This window comes from Heloderma suspectum, chromosome 1 (assembly GCF_057233095.1).
Source record: "Heloderma suspectum isolate Gila_16-S chromosome 1, 16-S_ref, whole genome shotgun sequence".
In the NCBI taxonomy this organism is placed as follows: Eukaryota; Metazoa; Chordata; class Lepidosauria; order Squamata; family Helodermatidae; genus Heloderma; species Heloderma suspectum.
The window spans coordinates 417158737-417182500 of NC_139458.1; the positions used below are offsets into that span (position 1 = coordinate 417158737).

The 23764-nt window shown below is 41.4% G+C and overlaps 1 protein-coding gene across 9 annotated transcripts in view; it reads left to right on the forward strand.

Annotated features, from left to right (window-relative positions):
- MAP4K3 (mitogen-activated protein kinase kinase kinase kinase 3) overlaps positions 1 to 23764 on the forward strand; it is an 88552-nt gene that overhangs the window by 15289 nt on the left and 49499 nt on the right. For all 9 annotated transcript variants that reach the window (XM_084829126.1, XM_084829124.1, XM_084829128.1 and 6 more), the window contains exons 3-14: positions 197 to 287; positions 3373 to 3437; positions 7463 to 7518; positions 8418 to 8465; positions 11084 to 11126; positions 11803 to 11875; positions 12801 to 12932; positions 14617 to 14679; positions 14765 to 14846; positions 15737 to 15847; positions 18580 to 18655; positions 20523 to 20581. In XM_084829126.1, the coding sequence (XP_084685252.1) occupies positions 197 to 287; positions 3373 to 3437; positions 7463 to 7518; positions 8418 to 8465; positions 11084 to 11126; positions 11803 to 11875; positions 12801 to 12932; positions 14617 to 14679; positions 14765 to 14846; positions 15737 to 15847; positions 18580 to 18655; positions 20523 to 20581 (899 nt within the window). The remainder of the gene's footprint in view (positions 1 to 196; positions 288 to 3372; positions 3438 to 7462; positions 7519 to 8417; positions 8466 to 11083; positions 11127 to 11802; positions 11876 to 12800; positions 12933 to 14616; positions 14680 to 14764; positions 14847 to 15736; positions 15848 to 18579; positions 18656 to 20522; positions 20582 to 23764) is intronic.

The following is a 23764-nucleotide window of genomic DNA, read 5'->3' on the forward strand; positions in this document are numbered from 1 at the left end:
TGAGCTATGTGGAAGAAAAGAAATAGTGTGGAGGAAATAATAATACATAATGTTCATATAGCAAATTTTAAACATTTGAAGTGCTTCAAACATATGATTTCTTGTTAATCTTTACAACATTCTTGTTGTACATTAAAGTAGGCCAGTATTATCCCCATTATTGAATTACTAAAAAAAGAAGTGCTCTCTTTTCTAGGTGAAGATTTTGCTGTTGTTCAGCAGGAAATCATTATGATGAAAGACTGTAAGCATCCCAACATTGTTGCTTATTTTGGCAGCTATCTCAGGTATAACTTTTATGGTGTACTTTATTAATCTAAGAATTCTTCACTACTTGCAGTCATAAAAGACTACCATGACCCTGGATTTGGGTGGGTAGGGTAGGGAATTTGCCAGCACCAACTTCTAATCATCTGTGGTATCCTGCACTCCCTAGGGAGTACCGTCTGCTTTCTCATATCCATAACAAATCACTTTAGACTCATTGGTTGTTCCTTCCCTAGAGTCCGCACTGGACAGTTTAACCCTTGCTCTGGAAGATGACTAGGCAGGCTCTCTCCACCCCCGCAAACACCCTGCCTTTGCTTTCTTTTTCTCTATCTGCTCAACACCAGTCTTCGCCAACCTAGTGCCCTCCAGATGTGTTGGACTGCAACTCCCATAGCTCCCAGCCAGTATGTCCAGCGACCATTTGTTCAGGCATAATGGGTATTTTTCTGCCAGCATCAAGAAGGATAGGGATAGAACACAGTCTAGGTAGAGGAATTGAATGGATTCTTGTGATCTAAGAGTTCAGATGATCCTTTTAATCAGTGATTAAAAAATCAACCAGTTAGTCATGCTGACTAATTAATTAATGCTGCTATCCATCAGTTAAACAAATCCCACTCAGTACCTTATCTGAATTAATTAAAGACTGAGGCATTCCTTTTTAGCATTTCTCTTTATGATCAGGTTGCCGGCTTTTTCTCTGGCAGGGCTCCTTGCCCTGACAAGCAGTAATTTAGTAGGTGAAGCTCTTCCTGCCATTGATTTGTAGTGATGAGAGGAAAGTCTCTTCTGCCAAATTTCCACATGCCCAGAGCTGTTAAAGGTGCAGGAGTCAGTGGGGGTGGAGTTGACTATCCTACTTGACTGTCACATTTTAGGTTCATTTTATTACAGTTTGGAAATCTCTTGTTGCTTAATGAATTCTGAATGTCTTCACTGTTGTGATTCTTCAGTATGACACAGTTTGTCATCAACGTTGCTTTGACTTATTAGACTTCAGGTTCTGCTAAAGTCCTTAATTTGTCAAGGAATTACTAGAATAAACTTTGGTACAAAATGCAACATTAAAGTAATGTTGATTGTGGCTTGACTTCTGGGGTGACCAGGTGCAAAGGGCTTCTGTGCCTCTAATAACTGTGTGCAAGAGGGAATTCTGGCAGGTGCAGGCTTGTCATGAAGGACTAAAAGGCGCTACATCTGTATAAATGTCTTCTTCCCAACTATTAAAAGTATTGGAGAGCTGCCTTCTATGCACCTGCTCACCCTAGGGATTTCTGTTCTACTGGGGCAGAAATATTTGCACAATTGATCCGTAAGTCCTAAGTCACACTGGAACTTCTCACAGCCCATAAAGCCTAAATATATTCTGAATTTTTTTCAGGAGTGTAACCACATTTCTGACACGTTGACCTGGTTTGCATGTAACAACACCCCAGAGTATGGATTGAGTATGGATTATTGTTGAATTGTGGGTTGTCATTCCATGTGAACCCTGCTGTGTGGTTTAATTATGGGTGGTTAATCACGGACAACCCAGAGTTAAACCGTAGTGCAGGGTTTGCACCTAACGACAACCCTTGATTCAACGACATCCAATACTCAACTCATATTGTAGTTATGTGTGAACCAGGCCATACTTTTGAACCTCAGCTGAGGATATTTTCCATTGAGCAGTCTGTTTAAAGCTTTACTCCTTGTTCTATTAAGACTCATTGAGTTATTAAGGCTCCTTACAATTAAGTTTCTTTGGCCTAGTTCTCACATAATGTAAATCATCAGTTTCCCTGGTACTCTTCTTGTGGTTTTTAGCAAATTCTGGTTAATTTAAAAAGGCAGCTTCAGGAAACCATGGTTTGATAGTTGTTTTCTAACAGACCACGGTTTCTTATAAATCCCAATCCTTAGTTCACATGCAGCAGCAAGCTGAGATTCAGAAAGTAAATGCTGCCAGCCACACAGGAAGAGGAGAGGGGAGCGCATGTTGACCCAGGTCTCACTCATGCTCATTCCAGCTTTGGCATGTGGCACTAAACCATGGCTTAGGGTTAATGTGAACACAGCCATTGAGTGTATTCTTGGTCTTCTAGTGGCATAAATTCATTTCATTTCAACATCTTAAGTTTCTTATTAATAAAAAAATTACAATTAATAAAATACTGTATATCTTGTCGCATAGTCAGCCCACGATTTTAGAAGTTGGGTTGTTAAGACCTTCGTGTGATGTAATCCTAAATATCAAATTCTGTGTTTGACTTAAGACTACTGGCTTTTAATGTGAACTTCTTTGGTTTAACTACTAGGTAGAATAGGCTTGAAAATGTTTGTTTTATTACTCTTTATGATTGGGAAGAAACAGCAAAAGTTTCTAAAATAGTAGGACAAATATGACCAATATATTGTCTGTGCCATTACAAAGATAGTAAATTAACCAGAAAACTAAGATGCAGCCTGACTTGTTAGGAGATTCATAAAAAATATTGATGTGTGTCTTGCATCTTTTTACATTGTGCAATAAATTTTAAACGTTACTGTGTCACGGCTTGGCAATATTCTGAATCATGTAGGCATATTATGTGCTGCCTTGCTTGGTTTTGTATTTATTTTAGATATTTTCCCCCTGCCTACTCTGAAGGTTCTGGGTGGTTTACATCATTTTAAAACTAAATGTGTAAAAATTGACAGTAAAACCCCAAGAGAAAATCCAACAGAGCATAAAATACCAACTAATCCCAGGCTTGGCCACTGAATTGCCAGCCCAAACAAAATGTACTTACATAATTTCCTTCAGCAAGATTTCTGAGCAGAAAATTCCATCAATGATTCAGAACACTTCTGTATATGGTCTTGATGCACACTTGAAATGGTCATAAGAACACTCTTTGTTGGTTTTGGAGTCTGCAGCAGGAGATAAAGAGACTGAAGTGTGCAGGGCAAAAGGCACTCTGTATAATAATGCAGGCTTGTGCTCCAGAAATGTAAATACATTTAAGAAATAGGCAATAGCTTTTATCCAAAAAGTATGACAAAATGATCATTGCTAATATTTAAGACTGCAGTCATTGTTTATAAGTATGCAAAACTGATAAAACCTATGTTTTATAGACGTGACAAACTGTGGATTTGTATGGAGTTCTGTGGCGGTGGTTCATTACAAGACATTTACCATGGTAAGTTAAAGAGAGGTGTAACTTTCTGGGGGGAATGTAAATAGAAAGCTGAAAATTTAAGAGAGCTCTATTGTCTCTTTCAATAATTTGATGTTGGGCACAGAAAAGTTTGTTTTGAAGACTAGAGAGAATCTACTACCCGGTGTACCAATTATAGCCCATAGGCATCAGGAAATAACAAGCCAAGCCTCTTGACAATAATAAGAATCTTCGCTGACTATAATAACTGCTCAAGATGTGTGCCTTTCTTCCTTAATTATGTTTCTCAACACTACTTTGTTTTGTTTCCAGCACTGGTAATTGTGAGTTTGTGGTTGGTTGCAGTGTAAGGGTGTAGTTATGTAAAATGTAGTTATGTAAAATGTTGTGTAAGAGAGGTTAGAGAGTGGGTGGGATACCTCTGAACTTTCAGTCCACCTAAATATATATGGAATGGACACTCATATTGGATTGCAGTACATTTTTTAGTCACACACCACTGTTCACTAAAGAAAAGGAACAAGTAAAGTGAGCTGATGTTCTGTCCATGTTGCTTCAATCTTTGGTTTTTTTCAGTACGCAATCATGAAAGACTTACGCTGTGATCTTGCATACAATTAAGCCCTGTTGCTCTCAGCAAAACTTAATATTTATTTATCTACATATTTTATATCCTACCTTTCTATGATGGAATCAAATATTGAGGAATATTTTATATCCTACCTTTCTATGATGGAATCAAATATGTATCTTACAAATCACTCCTCTTTATAGTGAACTCACTGGTGAGTGCCAGTAGAAATGGAGTCAAAACAAGGTCACTGAAAAAACAGCCTTTCAAGACCTATAAAACCACCTTAAATCTAAACAAATTTAAAATAAGCTAGTTAAAATAAATACAAAATACAATACATTTCAAATATGCAGCAGCAGCAAATACAAAAAACTTTTCCAAGTAAAAGCCAGAAAAACAGTTGTGTTTTTAAAACCCTCTTAAAAGCAGTTACAGAGGGAGCCAGCCATGTATCCCTTGGGAAAGAATTCCATAGGGTTGGGGCCACCCTATAGTAGGCCTTAAAAAGTTAATCCAACCTCATTCGGGGATATGACAAACCATAGGGGCGAGGGGAAAAATGTAGACTTATTCATATCATTGACCACGGTACCTTGTGGACCATCTCTGGCAGTTGGGGGAATCATTTTATGGTGTTTCAGCTCTTCCAGAGGTGGTTTCAGAGAATAACACTGGGTGACTGTGCTCACTGGCAGGTGTACTACAAGGTGCCACAGGTTACTGTTTTGTCCCCAGTGTTGTTCAACATCTATCTGAAGCCTTTGGGAGTGGTCATTAGGAAATTTGGGACAAGGTGTCATCAGTATGCTGATGATAGCCAGCTCTGTTTCTCTGTAATGTCTGTGTCAGGAGAGGCCGTGCACATCCTGAACTGGTGCCTGGATGTACTTATGGGCTGGATGAGGCCAATAAATTGATAATACAGTTATAAGACAGAGACCCTATGGGTGGGAGGTTCCCTTGTCCGGAAATTGGGTTGTTTACCTCTTCTGAATGGGGTTTCACTCTCTCTGAAGGAATAGGTTCAGGCCCATAGTTTGGGGGTGCTCCTAGATCCATCTTTGTCACTGGAGGCGCAGGTAATCTCAGTGGCTTCAGTTAGTGTAACACCTACGCCCATTCCTGGATAGCGAATAGCCTAACCACTATGGTTCATGCCCTGGTAACTTCACAACTAGATTACTGTAATGCACTCTGGGTGGGGCTGCCCTTGCACCTGGTTCGAAAGCTGAAGCTAGTGCAGAGTGCAGCAGCTTGGGTGCTCAGAGGGACCGCTAGCCATGTTCACATTACACCTGAACTACACTGACTTCCTATTAGCTACCAAGCCATGTTCAAGGTTATGTTGTTGACATACAAAGCCCTAAGCAACTTGGACCAGAATACCTAGCAGATTGCCTTCCCCTATATATACCCAGCCAACCTTTAAGATCTTCAAAGGAGGTGTTACTGATCATTTCACAACCAACAGAATGTTGCCATGAAATATCTTGAAGGCGGGCTTTCACAGTGGTGGCACCCACCCTCTGGAACACCCTCCCTTGTGCAGGTCGGGGCAGAAAATGTGCAATGTTTTAAACACCTCCTGAAAATGCCCTTGTTCACCCAGACTTTCTCTGGCTGTGGTTGAGCTGTTGCTGTGTTACAAAGCAGTTTCCTTACCAGTCTTGCTGATCTCCTTCTCCCTTATTCCTCTGGACCACACCATTCCACTTATAGTAGTTGAAAGAAAAAGCACAACTGCAAAGTGGAGGATTTTTTTAATGGTTGAATAATAGCCTGACTTCTGTGATACTGAAGCTGTCACTATTACTTATGCCGGTCAAAAAGGAGCTCTTAACTTGTGCAAGCTTGTTGTGTGTTACTTCTTTATGCTTAGTCATTCCCATCTTTCTCTGTTAAAAGCAATGATTGATGTCCTTGTGATGGTGCCACCTGTGTGTTAGGAAATGATCTTATTTTACGTGAACAGATGTCGGGAGCTAATGCTTTCCTGTTACTACTGATTTTGGCTACAAACCTGGTTTTTTAAAGAGTGAAATATTCTGTCTCTTAATTAATTTCCAAGCTGTTTCTCACACCAGGCCAGTGTCAACAATTAGATTTGAAAGTAGTAAAATCCAAAAGATTTCAGCATGCTCTCTTCTCTATATTGCAATGGAGTTCTTAAACAGTTTAAATTAGATGTTACAACTGCACATGTTGCCTTCACCTAAATTCAGTTCCGCTCATCCACCTATAATTTTCCACAAAAAGGAAAGTACTGGTATGGACTTCATATGCATAGACTGGGCTCATTTCACTCAGGTCGTGAAGGACGTTGTAGACTTGGATGGTTTTTTAAAATGTATGTAGCCCTCCCTGCCACCACATCCTGCCAGCTCACTGATGGTTTTCCTTCACTCTTTATAGTTTATTTATAAAATTAAACTCTTATTTATAAACTCTTGCAGCACTAAGAAACAGTGCTCAAGGATTTACAGACTGAAGAATGGAATAGTATGGAATAAAGAATGGAATAATGAATTAATAATATACAACAACAAAAGAAATAATAAAACCCATAATTAATAATTGATTGTATTACAGTCATAATCAAATCTCATAAAAATATTAAACTAATTCTTAAGGAAAGCATGAGGAAAGAAAGACATGAAAAGCCACCTTGAGTGTCATTTTTGTTAGAAAGGTGGGATATCAATCAAATAGGTAAATAAATAAAAGGGAACCAATGGCACTTCTTTTTTCAATCCAGGTGCTTTTTAAAGGTGAGAAGGGAGAAACAAAGGCAAATATGTGAAGATAGTTTAACACTTTGGAACCTACTTCAGTGAATGTGGGTTTCTTTTCCTGTGAAGGCCAAAGGAGTAAGACATCCACTGAACAGAGTGTCGCTGTAGTCCTTTGGAGCATCAGTGTGAATCCCAGTCTGAATTTCTTGACTTTCTGGCACAATATAAGGGGCTGTCTTTCCTCTGCAATTTTTGTTTTGGAGCCAGAAACAATAACTCTGTGAGTTCACATGATCGCGGGGGTAAGAGAAGCCAACATGGCTTCGCCCCCGCACATACTGTGTGCCGGTTGTTTACATAATCACCCACATTGCAGCGTGGGTTGGCATGTCGTCTGAACCCGGCACGCAGTGTGGTGGGGGTGGCATCATACCCACCCTACAACCCATACAGCACAATGGATACGAAGTCACCCATGCCGTGCTCTGGATTCAGACAACCTGCCCACCCGCACTGCAGCGTGAGTAATTATGTAAGCAAATGGCGTGCAGCACGTCCAGGGGAGAGGGAGAAGCTGCGGTGGCTTCTTTTACTCCTGCAGTTGTGCGAACCCGGCCTCCGTGTGCATGTATGTGAGAGAATAAGAATAACATTTGAGTGAGGTGTTCAAGGTTAACAATGAAAAATGTAATGAATGTTCTTATTCATCTTTTTGCGGGGGTGGGGTTATTCTTTTCCAGTGACTGGACCTCTCTCAGAACAGCAGATTGCTTATGTTAGCAGAGAAACACTACAGGTAAATACAAGTCCTACACTGTTATCCTTTTGGATAGAAATAATCTGGAGGAAAAAGATAAGACACCAGATGTTTCATCAGATAAATGATGGCTGTGAAATTGCATATCAATTATAGCTTAAGCTATGCTGCTGATCTTCTATGTTACAATATTTCCTTGGTCTTTGCCTAAAAGTAAAGCTCCTTGTCTGATCCTGAGTTGCCATCTGACACATGCACACATACACAAAACAACAACCCAGTGCTGCAGCTTATGCATTTGTCCGTGTGTGTGTGTGTGTGTGTGTGTGTGTTTTGGCATAGGGTGGCAGGGATATGTCCTATGCATAGGCTTTGCCTTTGAATTTTAGGCCTAAGGTGAGCTGCTCTGATGGTCACAAAGATTCTGTGTGCTTCTGACTATTTTTAAGTGGGGTTAAACAGCCAGTATATCACAAAAGAGAAATGTCTGGCACCCAAATCCCAGACACATTTACTCAGAAGGAAAGATCATTGATTGCAGTGTGCTTAGAACACACTGATGTGGTTAGGATTCCACATCAGTGTGCTTCAGTACAGCTGTGTGCTCCTCTCATGCTTACTGCTTTTGCCTAACTTTAAGTCATCGATGATGCCATTGAACACGTCCGGAAGGGTGACTTCTTATGAGCCTGACTTTATAGCGGAGAGTAAAATTGTCTTGCTCCTGCTCCCTTCCTCTTTTCTTCTGTCATCTCTTCGAACATAGGTTGGTCATGCAGTTGATGCTGATGTATCTAAAATAAAATGATGTATCATTTTATTGATGTATCATTTAGTTTTAAGAATCTAGTTAGGTTTTCCAGTATCCAATAAAATATGGATGCACACACAGATACAATGTATGTGTTTTTCTAACAACTTTTTTTTTTTAACTGTAGGGATTATATTATCTTCACAGTAAAGGAAAAATGCACAGAGACATAAAGGTAGGACTGTTTAGTTTTTTTTCTTGAAGTGTATAGAATTCCCAATTCAAATGTAAAATGAAACATAAGACTATTTTATGTCTAAAGGTTTTTTATTGTGATAATATGAAAATGTCTTTATGAAGGAGGGGGAGCTTTTTAAAAAGGTATAGTGATGATGTTATAATGGAGCTAATATTCATCCAGAAATATCCCTGTGTTGTAGTTATTGCACATTGGTAGGTGATGCAAAAGTGCTCTTAAGTTGAGGAAGGCATAAGGTGAGAACTGGAGCACCCCCTGCACAAGCAGAAGGCAGTTCTGCTCATGCAAGGGTGGAACCCCAGTTTCCACCAGCTCCCCCTTCCAATTGTAGTCCTTTGTACTATATATCATGCCTTTCCAGAAACACCCTAAGCCTTAGGAATTGGTTTTGTGGGGGCTGTAAGATGCTACAGGGGGAAAGGGGCAGGAAAGCCCTGTTAAGCTCATGGCTCCATAGATCCAAGCTAGAGTTTACAGTTTGAAGGAAGTACCATTCCTTATATCCCTGCGTTTGGAACACTGGCACAAACAAGTGCATCTGTGTCATGATTTCTTCTTTGTCTTTATCAGCTGCACACTGTCCTTTTGTACATGAACTGCGTATTTTGCCGCTTCAGTTTGATCTCAAGCTCTGTGGGCAGTGATTATGGTTTTGTTAAGCGCCTGCATTAGTTTTGCACACTTTACTGTTTAGTAAACAAAATAGCTGATTTTGTGTAGGAAGTAGTCCATCCGTGTATCTTTTCTCCCAATGAATCAGTCCTGAACAGTGGTGGGATTCTCGGATATGGAGTACATTCTCATTTAATGTGGTTTGGTATTCAATCTGAACAGTTTTTATAGAATCTATACATGATACAAGCATTTGTGTCATTTGATGCAGTTCAGTATTTTCTTCTTGGTTTCTTTGGCTTCTGGCTTTGTAAATGGAAAACTGTACATGATTTGTACTCTTTGAAATCTTACTGTTAGCACTTAGGGGCTGGTGCAACATAACGCTGGTGATTTCTTAACCAGTCCAGGAGTGGTATGTGGGATCGTGTGCCCTCTCCAGTCATTCTCACTCAAATTTCCCCATCCACTTTAACCATAGGTTATTATACCACCACTGACAATGTTTAATAACTAATCAACACTTCCTCATAGCCAGAGGTTGAAGCTGGTTAGGAAACTGTTAGTTTTAGCCGTGGTTAGCATTACTGAAGTGACACTTAACTGTGGATAAGATTACTGGGGATGGAATTTGGGGAGGAAGCGGAGTGTGCATATTCCTGCAGCCTCCTCCAAAATCATAGTTAAGAGATTGCCTGTGTTAGCTCTACACCACTCCATAATCTTTTCAGAATTATATTAGACAATGATGTAACTTGGACAGGAAACTGTCTTGAATCCAAAGCGGGCCTTGTGTGAGCAAAAGGCACTTTTGCTCAGACAACTGGGGGCACCTGACTTTTGCTGATTTACTCGTATCTGATGTCATAATCTTGGAGTCAGGGTGGATAAAAATGAATTTGAAAATAAATAAATATCTGATGTTTTAGGTTGAAATTGGATATATTTGTTTTTAAAATCGTAAATACCAAGTTTCAGTTAAATAATAGCTTGGTTAATATTAAGTAATCTGAATAATGTGGTTAGCCAGCAAAGTAATCCATTAACTAGTGTGTTCTCTAACACGATCTAAAATTAGTAAAAGTTAAGTTATCTAAAACATTATACAAAGTATCCCCTCCTATATGATGTAAATAATACTGTATTTAGTGGTAAATTAACATGGCTTCATGGCCAGGTTTGCACCATTGTTTAGGAAATATATAAAGAAGTATTAATGGGAAACTAGATTTAAATTGTCCTGATTGAACTCAGTCCACTTTGCCTGGAGGGTCTGTCAAACCTGAGGAATGATTTTGGGAGAAAGGTGCAGTGGGAAGGGGTGCACAGTCCATCACTTCAGCTAGCCAATCATGTTGCTCTTTGTCTCTTGTGCTTCTCTGCCACCACAGCTGATTGGCTAATTGCTCCAGCATTCTCCTTTCCCAGTCCCCAACCTTACAGCTGATGTGCGGCAGGTCTTCTGACTCCCCATCCCCCAAAGCCTCCTCTAGTAGCCCAGATCACAGCAGCTGGCACACAGCTAAGCAAAAAGACTCTCCTGAGAGTGAGCAGCTACTGCAAAAAGAGAGAGAGAGTGAATGAAAGAGAGAGGCTGGGAGCTGCCAGTGGCCCTTGGGCCTTGCAGTGAAGAACACTGTGATAGAGTGATGCAGTGCTCCTGTGTCAGATTTCACAATGGCATGATACATTTTCATTAGGATACCCTATTTGAAGCATTTGTTCTACTATGTCTTGATATGTGGATAGGCAGTTCTGTCATTATTGTCTTGAGGTGGGTAGGGTCGGTTTGTGTTTGTTGCCACCCTTGTTTTCCATATACGATTGTACATTTGGCATTATAGCTATGTTCTATTTCTAGCATTTATATGCTAAACATTATAAATTCTGAAAAGAATGTAATTGTAGTGTGTGTTGGTATTAATATAACAGTTCAGAGAAAATGAAATCTAAGAAGCTGTATGTTACCATTTTTCCCCAAGGGAGCAAATATTCTTCTAACTGATAACGGCCATGTGAAATTAGGTAAGTACTTCCATATACATTCCATATGCTAAATTTTGGTATATGTTTTGGTTGTACAGCTCAGTGTCGTATTATTGTGCTTCTCATAACTGGCAAAAGAATAAAGCTTGTGGCTGCAATCCACATTAATTGTATGTGTGCATGGCGAGTGCTTGGCTTGATGTTTTTGCCACAAGAACTTCTCTGGTCAGAGTCACACTGCTATTCAGCTTTTTAAAAATGGCTTGTCTCTTCAGCTGTCAGAATGGCTGCACTGAAAATTGGAAGGCTCTATATCTTTGGATTATGACCCAATACTTTAAAAATCTGTGCAATTTAAATGAATGAACTTGTATGAAGAATTTGCTGCCAAACGTAATTAAAAGAAGAAATGAGAAGAAAAGGAGGGTAATAGGATTAGTCATCCCATTCAAAATGTAGATAATTATCTAGGAATTCACAAGAAATAGATTAACGTGTGGCCCTTGTTTATAGGCTTTGACAAAATTGTTATTTCTTGCACCGTGTCGTAGGATAGTATGCTTAGAAGAAATATGGAACTAATATTACAAAGGCTTCCAAAAGTTGTACTGGCCAGTTAATAACAATCTTGACTTGGCTATACTGTGTCAGTTCTGTTTATCATGATAAATGTGAAAATAATTACATCAGTTATTGTCTTAATTTTCCTTTATAGCTGATTTTGGAGTAGCAGCACAAATAACAGCTACAATTGCCAAAAGGAAATCTTTCATTGGAACACCATATTGGTAATTATCCTTTATTTATTCATTAATTCAATAGCACTTGTTATATTGCTAAAAATATAAGGGGCTACATCCAATCTCATGTGAAGAGATTTCCCCTCCCTCTTCCCCCACTGTGCAACCCCCAGATCTGCTCCAGAGGCTTTCCCAACCCTCTGGAGTAGATTGGGGTGATGTGCGGAGGATATGTTCTGCCAGAGGTGTCTGTCCTGCTGGTGGATGAACACAATTGGATACAACTCAAAGTGAGGCATGCCCAGAGCTGACCCTTCTCTTGAAGCAAATGGGGAAACCCTTAAGCGTACAGGAACACCTGCTGATTTGGGAGGACAGACTCAACATAGGAAGCTGCCTAGTACTGAGTCAGACCACAGGTCCATGTAGCCCAGCATTGTCAACACTGACTGGCAGTGGTGGCTCTTCAGGGTCTCAGTCAGGATTCCTTCCTAGCCCTACTTAAAGATGCCAGGGATTGAGCCTTGGACTTTCTGCATGCAAAGCAGGGGCAATAGCACTGAGCTGTGGCCCCTCCCCTGTAAGATTACTGACAGATTTATGAACTGTCCCTTAATTCCTTTCTTCCCACTCCTTTTCATTTCAAGGCCTATGGGCTGGAAGGGTTCAAGCTGGATTGTGCTTCAATTCTTGAGTGACTTGCATTGAAGCTTTCTCAGCCTTAGTTTTGCATGCAGTAACTGGGGCAAAGTTAGGGTTGCCAGTTGGTCAGATGAAAAACAGCCTGGCCTGTTCTCATGCCCTCAACAGCCCAGACAGATGAAAGTGGAAGGGCAGTTGCAATGTGTGTCTTAATTAAAAGTGTAATGAGCAACAGAAAGATGAACACTGTAATTTATTGAAAAGGCTGCATGATCTTTCAAAATATAGGAATGAGAATGCATTTTCCAAACCAGCTTTTTGTTATCCTTAGGATGGCCCCTGAAGTTGCTGCAGTTGAAAGGAAAGGTGGATATAATCAGCTCTGTGACCTTTGGGCTGTTGGAATAACTGCTATAGAACTAGCAGAACTTCAGCCTCCTATGTTTGACTTGCATCCAATGAGGTTGGTAATTTATATATATAAGGCTAGAATGCTTAGGGCACACTTAAAATGAACCCATAAGAACATTGTCCTATGGTAAACATTATTTACCACAGGACAAATAATGTGACTTGCAGGTGTTCTTAATGGCCCTGTTCACATGACACGCCACATTCGCCATGGGTAATTTAACCCATGATGAGCTGTGGTGCATGCCAGGTGCCATTTTGGATATGCAATCCCCAATAGGGTTGTGGCATGTTGCCCAAACCCGGCCATCAGGGGTTATAACACTTGCATAACCCTACAATAAACTGAGGATTGTTTAACCCTCGCATAGCCCCCATGGCTGGGTTCAGATGACATACTGCAAGCCCCTTGGGGGTTGCCGATTCAAAATGACACTCAGCACACACCATGGCTCATCATGGGTTAAATAACCCATTGTGAACCCAGAGTGTTGCGTGAACTGGTTCAATAAGAGCATACTAACCGCAGGCTTTAGAACCCGCATGCAGCTCTGCACCCTACTATAACCATTGAACAGATGGCCAACATGATCAGCTTTGGCAATTGTTTGTGATGGAGGAAGAAAAAAAAGGCAAGAAACTGGATTCTTTTTTTTCTTATGTCTCTAGGAATATGCTCTAAAGCTATTGTGAATAAAAATGGGGGTAAAGGTAGCCCCTACTTAGTAGTTTCCTTAATTTTAGGGTGTTATGATATTCTATCTATCCAGAGTCTTGAACTGGGTTTATTGTGGTTGCAGTTCTTAAATTTGCTTTCCATTTTAAGGCTGTCTACAGACAACAGATATTCAGAGATCACAAAAGCCTGTTTGACTAGAGACAATAACGGGACAGAAAATGAACAGTATACCATGAGCAGCAAGGGTTCGATCAGAGTGACTTCAGACCACTTTTGGTGCAGTCCTGCCCCCTGCACTCCTGTGCTGTCTTCTGAATGTGCTGCAACCCACTAGGGCCATTCAGTAGTAACTAAAGAACTCCTGCATATTGCCAGTATCATCACGTTGGCAACTCTTCTCTGGGCCTTTGCATGTAGCTATGCTCTTGCTGGATGTCGCCTGTGTGCCAGAAGCCTGGGGCAGAGCTGCCAACAAAACACTGCTGGCAATATGCCAAAGGCTTTGGCTATTAACAGATGCAGGCTTGCATCGCACTCGGGAGATCACATGCCAAACTATTGACGGCGGAAGGAAGAGTTTTTGCAGGAGCTTCTGCATACCCTTAGTTCCATGAGCACAGGGTGCAGGGTTGCACCCGTTGTCTGCACACAGCCTTAAGTTTCAAATAAATATAGCCACACTAGCCATCAAAGACTTTCTCCGCATCTAAAAAGCACAGATTGCTGCTGCCTCTAATTTTTTATGCGAGTCAGTTATTTTTCTTTTGCTCTTCACCATCTATGTAAGGCAGGAGTAGGCAGAAGATAAATACTCAGGTGTTTGGGACTTCAACTCCCAGAAGCCCTTCCCAGCATGGCCAGTGGTCAGGAATGCTGGGAATTGAAGTCCAAAACATCTGGAGGTCTGTTTTCTGCTCACCCCTGACTTAAGGTGTCATGGTTTATTGGCAGCTTTTTTTTAACCTTTCCCTTACTGAAGACAAATGTAATGCTGCTCCTTCTGAATGTAAAGTAATGGCATGGATTTTTTAAAGTCACCATTGTTCTTGCTTTCCAGAGCGCTCTTTTTAATGACGAAAAGCAACTTTCAACCTCCCAAGCTAAAGGACAAAATGAAATGGTAAGTATTTTGGCAATATAGCTGCATTGTATTGATGACTGTGTTTGTTGAATAATTTTCTAAAGACTGCAGTTTCATTTTATAGGTCAAATAGCTTCCATCATTTTGTGAAAATGGCACTCACAAAGAATCCTAAAAAAAGACCTACAGCTGAAAAACTATTACAGGTATAACCTTTTTTTCACTTTCCATATTGTTTTAAATTTAATCTGTATCCTCTGTCATCATGTGAGGAAAGCTTCCGTAAGAGGTACAGTTGAAGAGGTGCAGTTCCTACCGCAGAGAGTTGGGTGTGAGAGAACCAGTTGGTTGAGGCTTATTGTTCTGTTTTGCATGTCCAGTTGATTCAATATTTATATGGTGCCGAGGCCCTATGGAACACCTCTTTTGGTTCCTTGATTTCCTCCCTCGCAGAGTACATGAAATCGTGTTGTGTGCTGCTGCTTCTGCTGCCCTTTACTTTGCCTGTCCCTGTGCTTTTAGAGGGTGGGGGCATGGAGGTGAACATTGCTGTCCGAATTTTGTTTTTGCTAATCGTGAGGCGGTATTGGGCAGAATTCAATGGGGTGCTTATGATCCTGTGGATTCTCTTGCGCCCTTCCGATTGCATTGTGCAAGTGATCCCAGTGCTTGTGCAACAGCGATTTAGTGCTTCCAGGGCAACCTGAACTGAGCAGAAACACTTATTTCTGGAAAGAGGCAGGTTGGCGGAGCTTGCATAAGGGAGCTCCGCCGACCTGCCTCCTTCCATAAATGAGTGTTTCCTCTCATTTCGAGGCTTCCTTTAGGAAGTGCTAAATCTCCCTAGTGTAAGCGGTGGCCCTGCTTGCACAACAGAAATGACAGGACCCACTGCTTGCGGAAGGGAATCAGCAGGGCGGAAAAGAATCACCCAGGGCATAAGCACCCCATTGGATTCTGTCCTCAAAGTTGTTTTTCCTGTTGACTTAAGGGAGCTTGGCCCCAATGTTTTGGGAAGCCTCCATTTATACTGAAGATTTCAAATTATAATGCAAGTTTTATTCACTTACTCTTCTATTGCATTTTGTATTTCTAGCACCCCTTTGTTACCCAGCCCTTAAACCGGACCCTTGCTATTGAACTGCTGGATAAAATGAATAATCCTGATCATTCCACCTACCATGATTTTGATGATGATGATCCTGAGGTAAGAATGCTACTTGCTTATAGCATTCAGAGCGTTTGCAATTCAAATTCTGATACAGAATCATAGAATCATAGAACAGTAGGGTTGGAAGGGGCCTACAAGGCCATCGAGTCCAACCCCCTGCTCACTGCAGGAATCCAAGTCAGAGCATCCCCGACAGATGGCTATCCAGCCTCATCTTGACTAAAAAAAAAAGTACCTGGTGTTAATTTTCCCCCCAATAAGTACAAGTACAACAAAATGGCCCCCTATATAAGCAGCAGTGGAAAAGCTTCCTGCAATCCCCAGAGGCTTGAGCATAAGCAGTTTTAAGGCACAACATATTTCTAGGGAGAAGGACAGATTTGTGAATTTTACTTGTAAATTTAAAGTTAAGACTGCACCTCAAAAATTGCATTTACTCCTAGTGGAAAACCACACTTGGTATGAAATGCATTACCTTATATAAAAGTCCTTCATCCATTGAGGCATGACTGTTTGGCAGACTGATGTCTCTTCCCCTGCCTCTACTTATTAAGTTAATTGGATGAACAGATGCAGACAAGTAGATGGTGAAGTTCTGCGTGTGTGTGTGTGAGAGAGAGAGAGAGATTACTGGGTATTCACTGTGTTTTCTGCACTCAGTTGCCTGATATGGGTGCACTGAAAACTTGTGGAAAAAATTACAAGTTGGCCCCTTTCTAGAAATTGTGTTTTAGCAAAATAGACATTTCATGACTTGAAAGGGAAATAAATGAAGGTTATGTTATGCCGGAGGTTAGACCAGACATTTCCAGCAGCCCCTGTAGTCTTGAACAGTTTTATAGGGACTTAACTCTGAGTAAGCTTCAGTAAGTTGTAAACAGTAAAGAAGCCTAAGATAGCTAAGCACACATCTCGGCTTCACATCCCAATAAGCAACCAAAGCTTTACCTCTTGTACCGCTTGTAAGTGGTATCCTGATCAGTGGAGGCTGGTGGCTCTGATGGCAGTGGGGTGGTGGATCAGCTCTGGGTTTCAGTCAGAACTCTGAAGGAGCTACCCAAGGTGCTTTGGATAGCTCTTATAGAGTTCTGACTGAAACCCAGAGCGGATTCACTGACATCAGAGCCACCAGCCTCCACTGAACCTGGAGTGTCAGTCAACAAAAGATAAGCAAGGCTTACTCCAGCAAGCAGTGTGGAAACTGCCTTACAGTTTGAGGGCTAGTTTATGAAAACCCATGAGGAAGCTTCTGCATCAGTGACGACGACAACAACAACAACAATAATTTGATCGTAAGCATCTTCAGGAACATTTAGGCGGTAGTATGGGCTCCCTTCAGTGATTTCAAAGCAATGTGAAGGACTTCAGAACTTTAATGTTGTTGTACAGTAGAATGCTTTCATTTTTTGAGATCTCTATTAGATGATTTTTTTAAATGGAAAGTTTATTCATTGCAAAGGTTTGGAAGAATGGTCTTGACTATTTTTAATCTGACATTTGACCAAAAAAATTGTTCAAGAATTGAACAGCTGAACTCTGCATTATCTATATTTATGCAAGCCCAGCACCACAGCGCGCACACACTGTGCAGTAGCTTCTGAAATTGTCAACACTGGTGAGAGATGTAACAGCAACAAACCGCCAGGAGCTACACATTCAGGGGCATGCTATTCTGAGCTGCAAGATGTTGCAACTGCTCTAGCCAATTGCAGCAGTACTGGTGTCTGTTGCATGGTTGTGTGGTGTCACAAGAGGCCAGCTATGACTGGGGCCTTGGGGAGCAAGAGAGATTGTGCCCATTGTTGACTTTATTCTCTTCCTTGCTGATTTTTTTAATGCATTCAACAAGGGCTAGTAAACAGGGCTGGTGTAGCACAGTCATTCAAAAGCACACGCCCAGAAGAGCTCAGGTCAGATCTTAGCTCAGCTACAAGTTAGGTTCTGGTCTCCCTTGGGCAAGCCTCTGTCTCTCAGTCTGAGCCTCCTTTCCCATCTGTAATACAGGAATCGAGATGTGGGGCAGAAGCTTTTCCAGTGTTTCATTTTTCCATGGAAAAATTTCCATTTCCTAAGTCCGTTAGTAACGATGAACGGATGCTAATCACAAATACAATATTAGGCAAGTTTGACAGTAATGAGTGGCTGTTAGCATATCAGACAGCTCTTAGAGCTGCTAACATTTATTAGCGCGTTGACAGTTTTCAGTGCTTTTGTATTTTTCTTAAATTTAAACAGCGACCCTGTTTGTATGATCCAGAGCTTGTTGAGCCGTGGTGTGGGCTGGGTGCCATTTGTATAATCACTGCCCAGCCACAGTTTGTTGTGTTGTCTAAATTCAGGCGGCATTTGTTGTTGCAGGGTTAAACAAACCTTCAAATAACCCTACAACAGCCCATGCGTTATTTGGATGACACAATAAGCCATGGCTGGGCGGTGATTAAGCAAATCGCGCCTATCCCATGCCACAGCTTATAGCAAGCCACCGTGGTGCAGACTGGCCCAATGTAAGGCATGTATATGCTGTTGTCTTTAAATTTTTATAAGTATTCCAATAAAAATGTCTACATAATATGGCATTTAAATCACATTAAGTGTACTTTAATTTCATAGTGGAGATTATAGCCATGGTAAATTCCTGTACGTCTGTAGTGGTATTAAATATGCAAAATATTGTGTAAAGGTATTTTTAAGAACATTAATAAGAAGGACATATTGAGCATCTGTATTCATTTATTAAACCATACTTTTGATGTAACATTTTTTCCTAGCCTCTTCTAGTGCCTCATAGAATTCACTCAACAAGCAGAAATGTGAGAGAAGAAAAAACTCGCTCCGAAATAAATTGTAAGTACGTACACAGATGTTTAAAATAATTGTGGGTATACTTTCCATATTCACACACGTGTTGGTGATTCATACTAGGTCACTACCATCCATCCTAGACTGAGCAGTCTGGCCCAATTGCAAAAAATGGAAGAGCAGCTCTTCCGCCCTTGTGAAAATGCTACCCAGAGTCTGGGAGCTTTGCTGAATGGGTGGGATCCCCAAGAATCAGGTTGAAGTACTTACAGGAGCAAAGCTGTACTCACAGAAGGTGCCTCCATCTTTTTTGGGGGGATCCTCCTTTCTCCTGCACCACAGCCCATCCCGTTCAGTAAGGTCCCCCAACCTTCTGAATAACATTCTTAGGGGGCTGGGGGAGTCTCCTTCCACCAGCCCAGGTGCATGTACCTAAATCAGGATCCAGGCCAGTATTATTTTTTTAATTATTTGCTCCTCCAGGAGAGTTTGAGTTGAAGGAAAAGTTCATGAGTAAAAGCATCCAGCAGGGTCTGTGGGAATTATTATAACATTGGGGGTCATTACACCAACTGCCATCCCTGTATAATTGTACCTCTGTACAACAAGCTGTAATTATTAATAGAATTTCATATTTCTTAGAATAAATTGGAGTACTTATCAAAGATATCTCCTGTCTTTTTAAATTTAAAAATGGGGTCTTCCCCCCCCCAAATATCAGATTAGTAAAGAGATTTTTGCAAGCATAGGAGAGTTAACCTTTATCAGTCATGCCTATTCTAAAGATAAACCTTTTCCAGTGATCCATCAGTCTTCTTTTTAGTAAAGATTTTTGAAGCTGAAGGCTATTTCATGTCATCTTGACAACAGTATTTTTCAAGAGCGTGATATGACTGTTTTCAGACGTGTAAATGATATGTTTCCTCACAAATTGTTCAAGCTTGTGCTGGCTGGTTATTATGGGAGTTGCAGTCTAACACCTATGGAGGGCACCAGGTTAGAGGTGATATAAAATTAGAAAGCAAGCAGCAAGGGCCACATCACATAAGCTGGGTACACACAACACAACAAGCCACAGTACGGGTTGAGTGTGGGTGGGTTGTTTTGTGTTGTGTGAATTCAGCCATGTTAACAAACCACGAACAACCCAGGAAGAGAACCCATTGTTTGTTATTGGGTTGTGAACTGTGGGTTGTTCGTAGTCAACAAACCATGATTTGTTGGCACGGTTGGGTTCACACAACACGCCACAATTCAACAACCCATAGTGCAACGACAACCCACACGCAACCCATACTCAACAACCTTGTTTGCACAGCTCAGCAGCCCATGGGTTAAACTACCCATGGGCGAAACAACCCATGGGCTGAAGTGCACGAGCGGGAGAGAGTGGACGTGCTGCCTGCAGTGTGCCTGCCACTTCTGCTGCTCCTTAGTGATGATCAGCTCCATCGTAAGTTGCTTATCATATTGTCCAAACCTAGAGCGCTGGGTTATTTAGGGACTAAACAACCCAGCACTTAACAAATGACTTGTATTGGGTTATCTGTTACCTCTGTAGTTGGGTCATTTGTTTAGGCCCTAAACAACCCCGTGTGCTCTGGGTTCGGAGGACATGCCAAGCAACTTATGATGGAGCCGATTGTGGGTTGCTAAGGAACAACAGAAGTGGCAGGTGCGCTGCAGGCCGTGCATCTGCTCTCTCCCACTCATTCACGACAGCCCATGGGTTGTTTAACTTACGGGCTGCCATGTCGTACAAACTACCCCAGTCCATACTCTGGCTTGTTGTATTGTGCAAACCTAGTTGTTATGTCTTAAGCTCTATCTGTGAAATGCTTTACATATTTTGTATGACTTTGCTTTGACCTTACTCTTCCTTACCCTTTACTTTATTTGTTCTCTCCAATAGTTGGCCAAGTAAAATTTGATCCACCTTTAAGAAAAGAGACAGAGCCTCATCATGAGTTTGTAAGTAACACAGTTGTGTGTGTTATCATGTGCAACCATGCCATGTAGGTGGTGAAAAAATGTGATCTGTAGCATAACACTAGAGGAGGAGACCTATGAACATGTATTTCATTCTGTAGACTGCAGAAGACCTCAAAATTACAATCTACGTAATTATTTTTTCCCGAATTTTGAGGAACTTTAAAATGTAATCAAATCTGACTAATTTTTAAGCAAATTCAATGTAACTCAATATCTCACAAGTAGATGAAGTGGGCATTTGATGTCAAACATGCATTTTAACACCTATTTAACTACATTCCTCTGTAGTTGATAATCGGCTTGTTCATGACGTGGGGCCAGTGATCTTAGTGACTCAACAGAAACTCCACCCACTTTCTTTGGTGTAGCAAGGGCGGGGAGGACTTGCTACGAGTCACCATAATCCTCTAGCCATGAAACACAGTGGACCAAAGCTTGCACAAGTGTAACTTAGGGTTGCCTTGGAGTCCAACAGGCCACAAGGTGTACGTGTTGTATAGCCTTAGCTTCCTCATGTATCAGAGGAGCTGATTGCAAAATAATTTAGGTTTCTTACATATAATGTGTTCCTCCTTATAGGGTGGGGTTTTTTTGCGTTATGTTGTGCATCACTTTGATCGTGCACCTGCTACAGTATTGCCTCTCCCCATACCTGCTTAAAAAAACATGGCTCCCCCAAATACTTTTTAGTGCTAGCTACATCTAAGGTCAGCTGTCTCAGTAGCATGAAAAGGTGGATAGCTGTGTGCTACTCAAGAGGGGAAGGACAAGAGAGGCTTACACAATAAGTCGTCCTGTGACCGTTCTGGGTCCCATGAAAGGCTGCCCCAGGCACCTTTTGTCTGAGATACATGCATGCCCCAGTTCACTTCCCAATTGTGCCCCGGTTTTTGCATATGCATTGTTGCCTGTATTGCCATATCTGGGCTGTGTCAGAGACCAATGGTGCCAGCAATGGGTAATAAGTGTGACAAGTCAGTGAGGTCCACTGGCTTTCATCTTAGCTCTCTGCTTCTCATCCCAACCCCCCCAAGAACACACAAATGCCTGCAACTGCATCCTCTTCCACTCTCTCATAACTTTTAAAGGGACAGGCAGGCTATTCACATTGCAAGCAGGCAATTCTACAGAACTCTTAATCAGGATATCAGCAATGAGTCCTTGTTGGGTGAGCTGCTGCACTCGCCTGAACCATGATCTCATTGAGAGGTATTTATGTCCCTTTTTAAAGGCCCCTCCAGTGCTTTATTATCTCTCAAGATAGAGACACGTGACGATATCTTGCAGTGGAAATATACAGGACTTCCTACTTCAGTTCATCTCCATGTATTTTTCATCTTCTTTTGGGGAACAAATCTAGATTTGGTATACTGCTAAAACCAGCCCAGCTGACACAGGAATCTGAAAGCCTCTTGACTGCTAAAACTGCCTTCAGTAAATCACAACCTTCATCTAGTCCTTCAGCTTTCCGAGTTTTCAGCATCCTTTGGACACTGTCCAGGCAGACTTATGTGTTATCTACTAATAGAAAAACTCAGTTCTGGATATCTGCCTGATTTAGCTTTGTAGATTTGCATTTCTCTAATTATGTGTCAGGCCTAGCAAGGGAAATCCTGTAAAGCGAATGTGCTCTGCTTGCTTGCTGATAATTTTTAAATACCTGGATTGATAACTTGTCTCATTTCTTCTTAGAATTTTATTCTCAAACACATCAGTTTTCTTTTTCTTGCTCCATAATTATAACTGGTAGATTATTACTAGGCAGATGGCTGTAGATGTTAAGATTTGTCACTTCTAAATAATTTAATAATGAATTTAGCATCTTTGTCTTATTTTCACACTGAATTCAAATCGTTATCCACCTTCTCCCCCTCCCCCCATCACGTATGTTGACAGATTTTAAATGTGTGAACTTGCTTTGTTTTTGCATCACATTTCCTTCTTCCTAAATGCATACTCCTCCTATCGTGTTTGTTATTTGTAAGGCCCTCTGTGTTTTTCTTAGCCTTTTTAGTTCGTAGGATCAAGAACTAGATCTTACCCATTAAGGCAAGGAACAAGTATCGAGTGTTCTACAGCTGTTTGGCAGGTGGTGTAGAGCATGATTATGGTGAGAGGGGGTGGAGTCATCCCCTTGTGCCTTCCTCCCCATTTTAATCACGTGCCTCCCTCCTGCCCAAGTGATTAGTGCTGGGAAAAGCTGTTCCAAGCACCAATCACCTTGGTGCTAGTGGGGAGGTGCTGTGGGACTCCGTGCACAGGGAGGGGAAGTTTAAATATTCCCATCCCTGCATACTCAGATGGTATGCGTGCATGTGTGAGTGAGAGAGAAAGAGGGGGGTGAGGGGGAAGGCTGTGTGTGTGCAACCCCCAATCCATCACTGCGTAAGGGGGCAAAAAGGTTTCCCACCCCTGGTCGATGCTAAATGACAGTGGCTCTCCAGGGTTTCAGACAGGAGTCTTTCCCAGTTCTTCCTAGAGATGCTGGGGATTGAACTTGAGTCCTTGTGCATGCAGAGCATGTACTCCTGCAGTGAGCTATGGCCATTTTAGGGAGAAGAGATGGACGAGAAAGATAACTTGTCTAGGGCTGTTTACCTGTCAATATGTTTATGCAAGTTATAAAATCCAAGTCCAGAGAAGAAAAGTATGGAAAACAGATGAAGATTTGTCCAGGAACAGTGAGGGGAAAAAACTCAAAGTGACTAGTCTAGTTATACCCTAGCACTCACACGTTAAAGCATTGATACTGGTTGACTTAGTGTGTAGTAACTTGAGCATCACAGGGCTCCATCCAACATCTCATGAGTGGATTTCCATTCATGCAGTGAGACTGCCCCTTCCTCTCTAACCTGAAATGAGGAGTGAGCAGTGAAGTGGCCAGTTTTGCTGATGACACCAAATTATTTAGGGTGGATAAAACAAAAAGGGATTACAAGGAGCTCCAAAAGGATCTCTCCAAACTGGGAGAACGGGCATCCAAATGACAAATGTGGTTCAGTGTAAGCAAGTGTAAAGTGATGCACGTTGGGGCAAAAAATCCCAACTTCAAGTATAGCCTGATGGGATCTGAGCTAGCGGTGATCGACCATGAAAGAGATCTTGGGATGTGGTGGCCATCTCAATGAAAATGTCAACCCAGTGTGCTGTTGCACTTGTGTT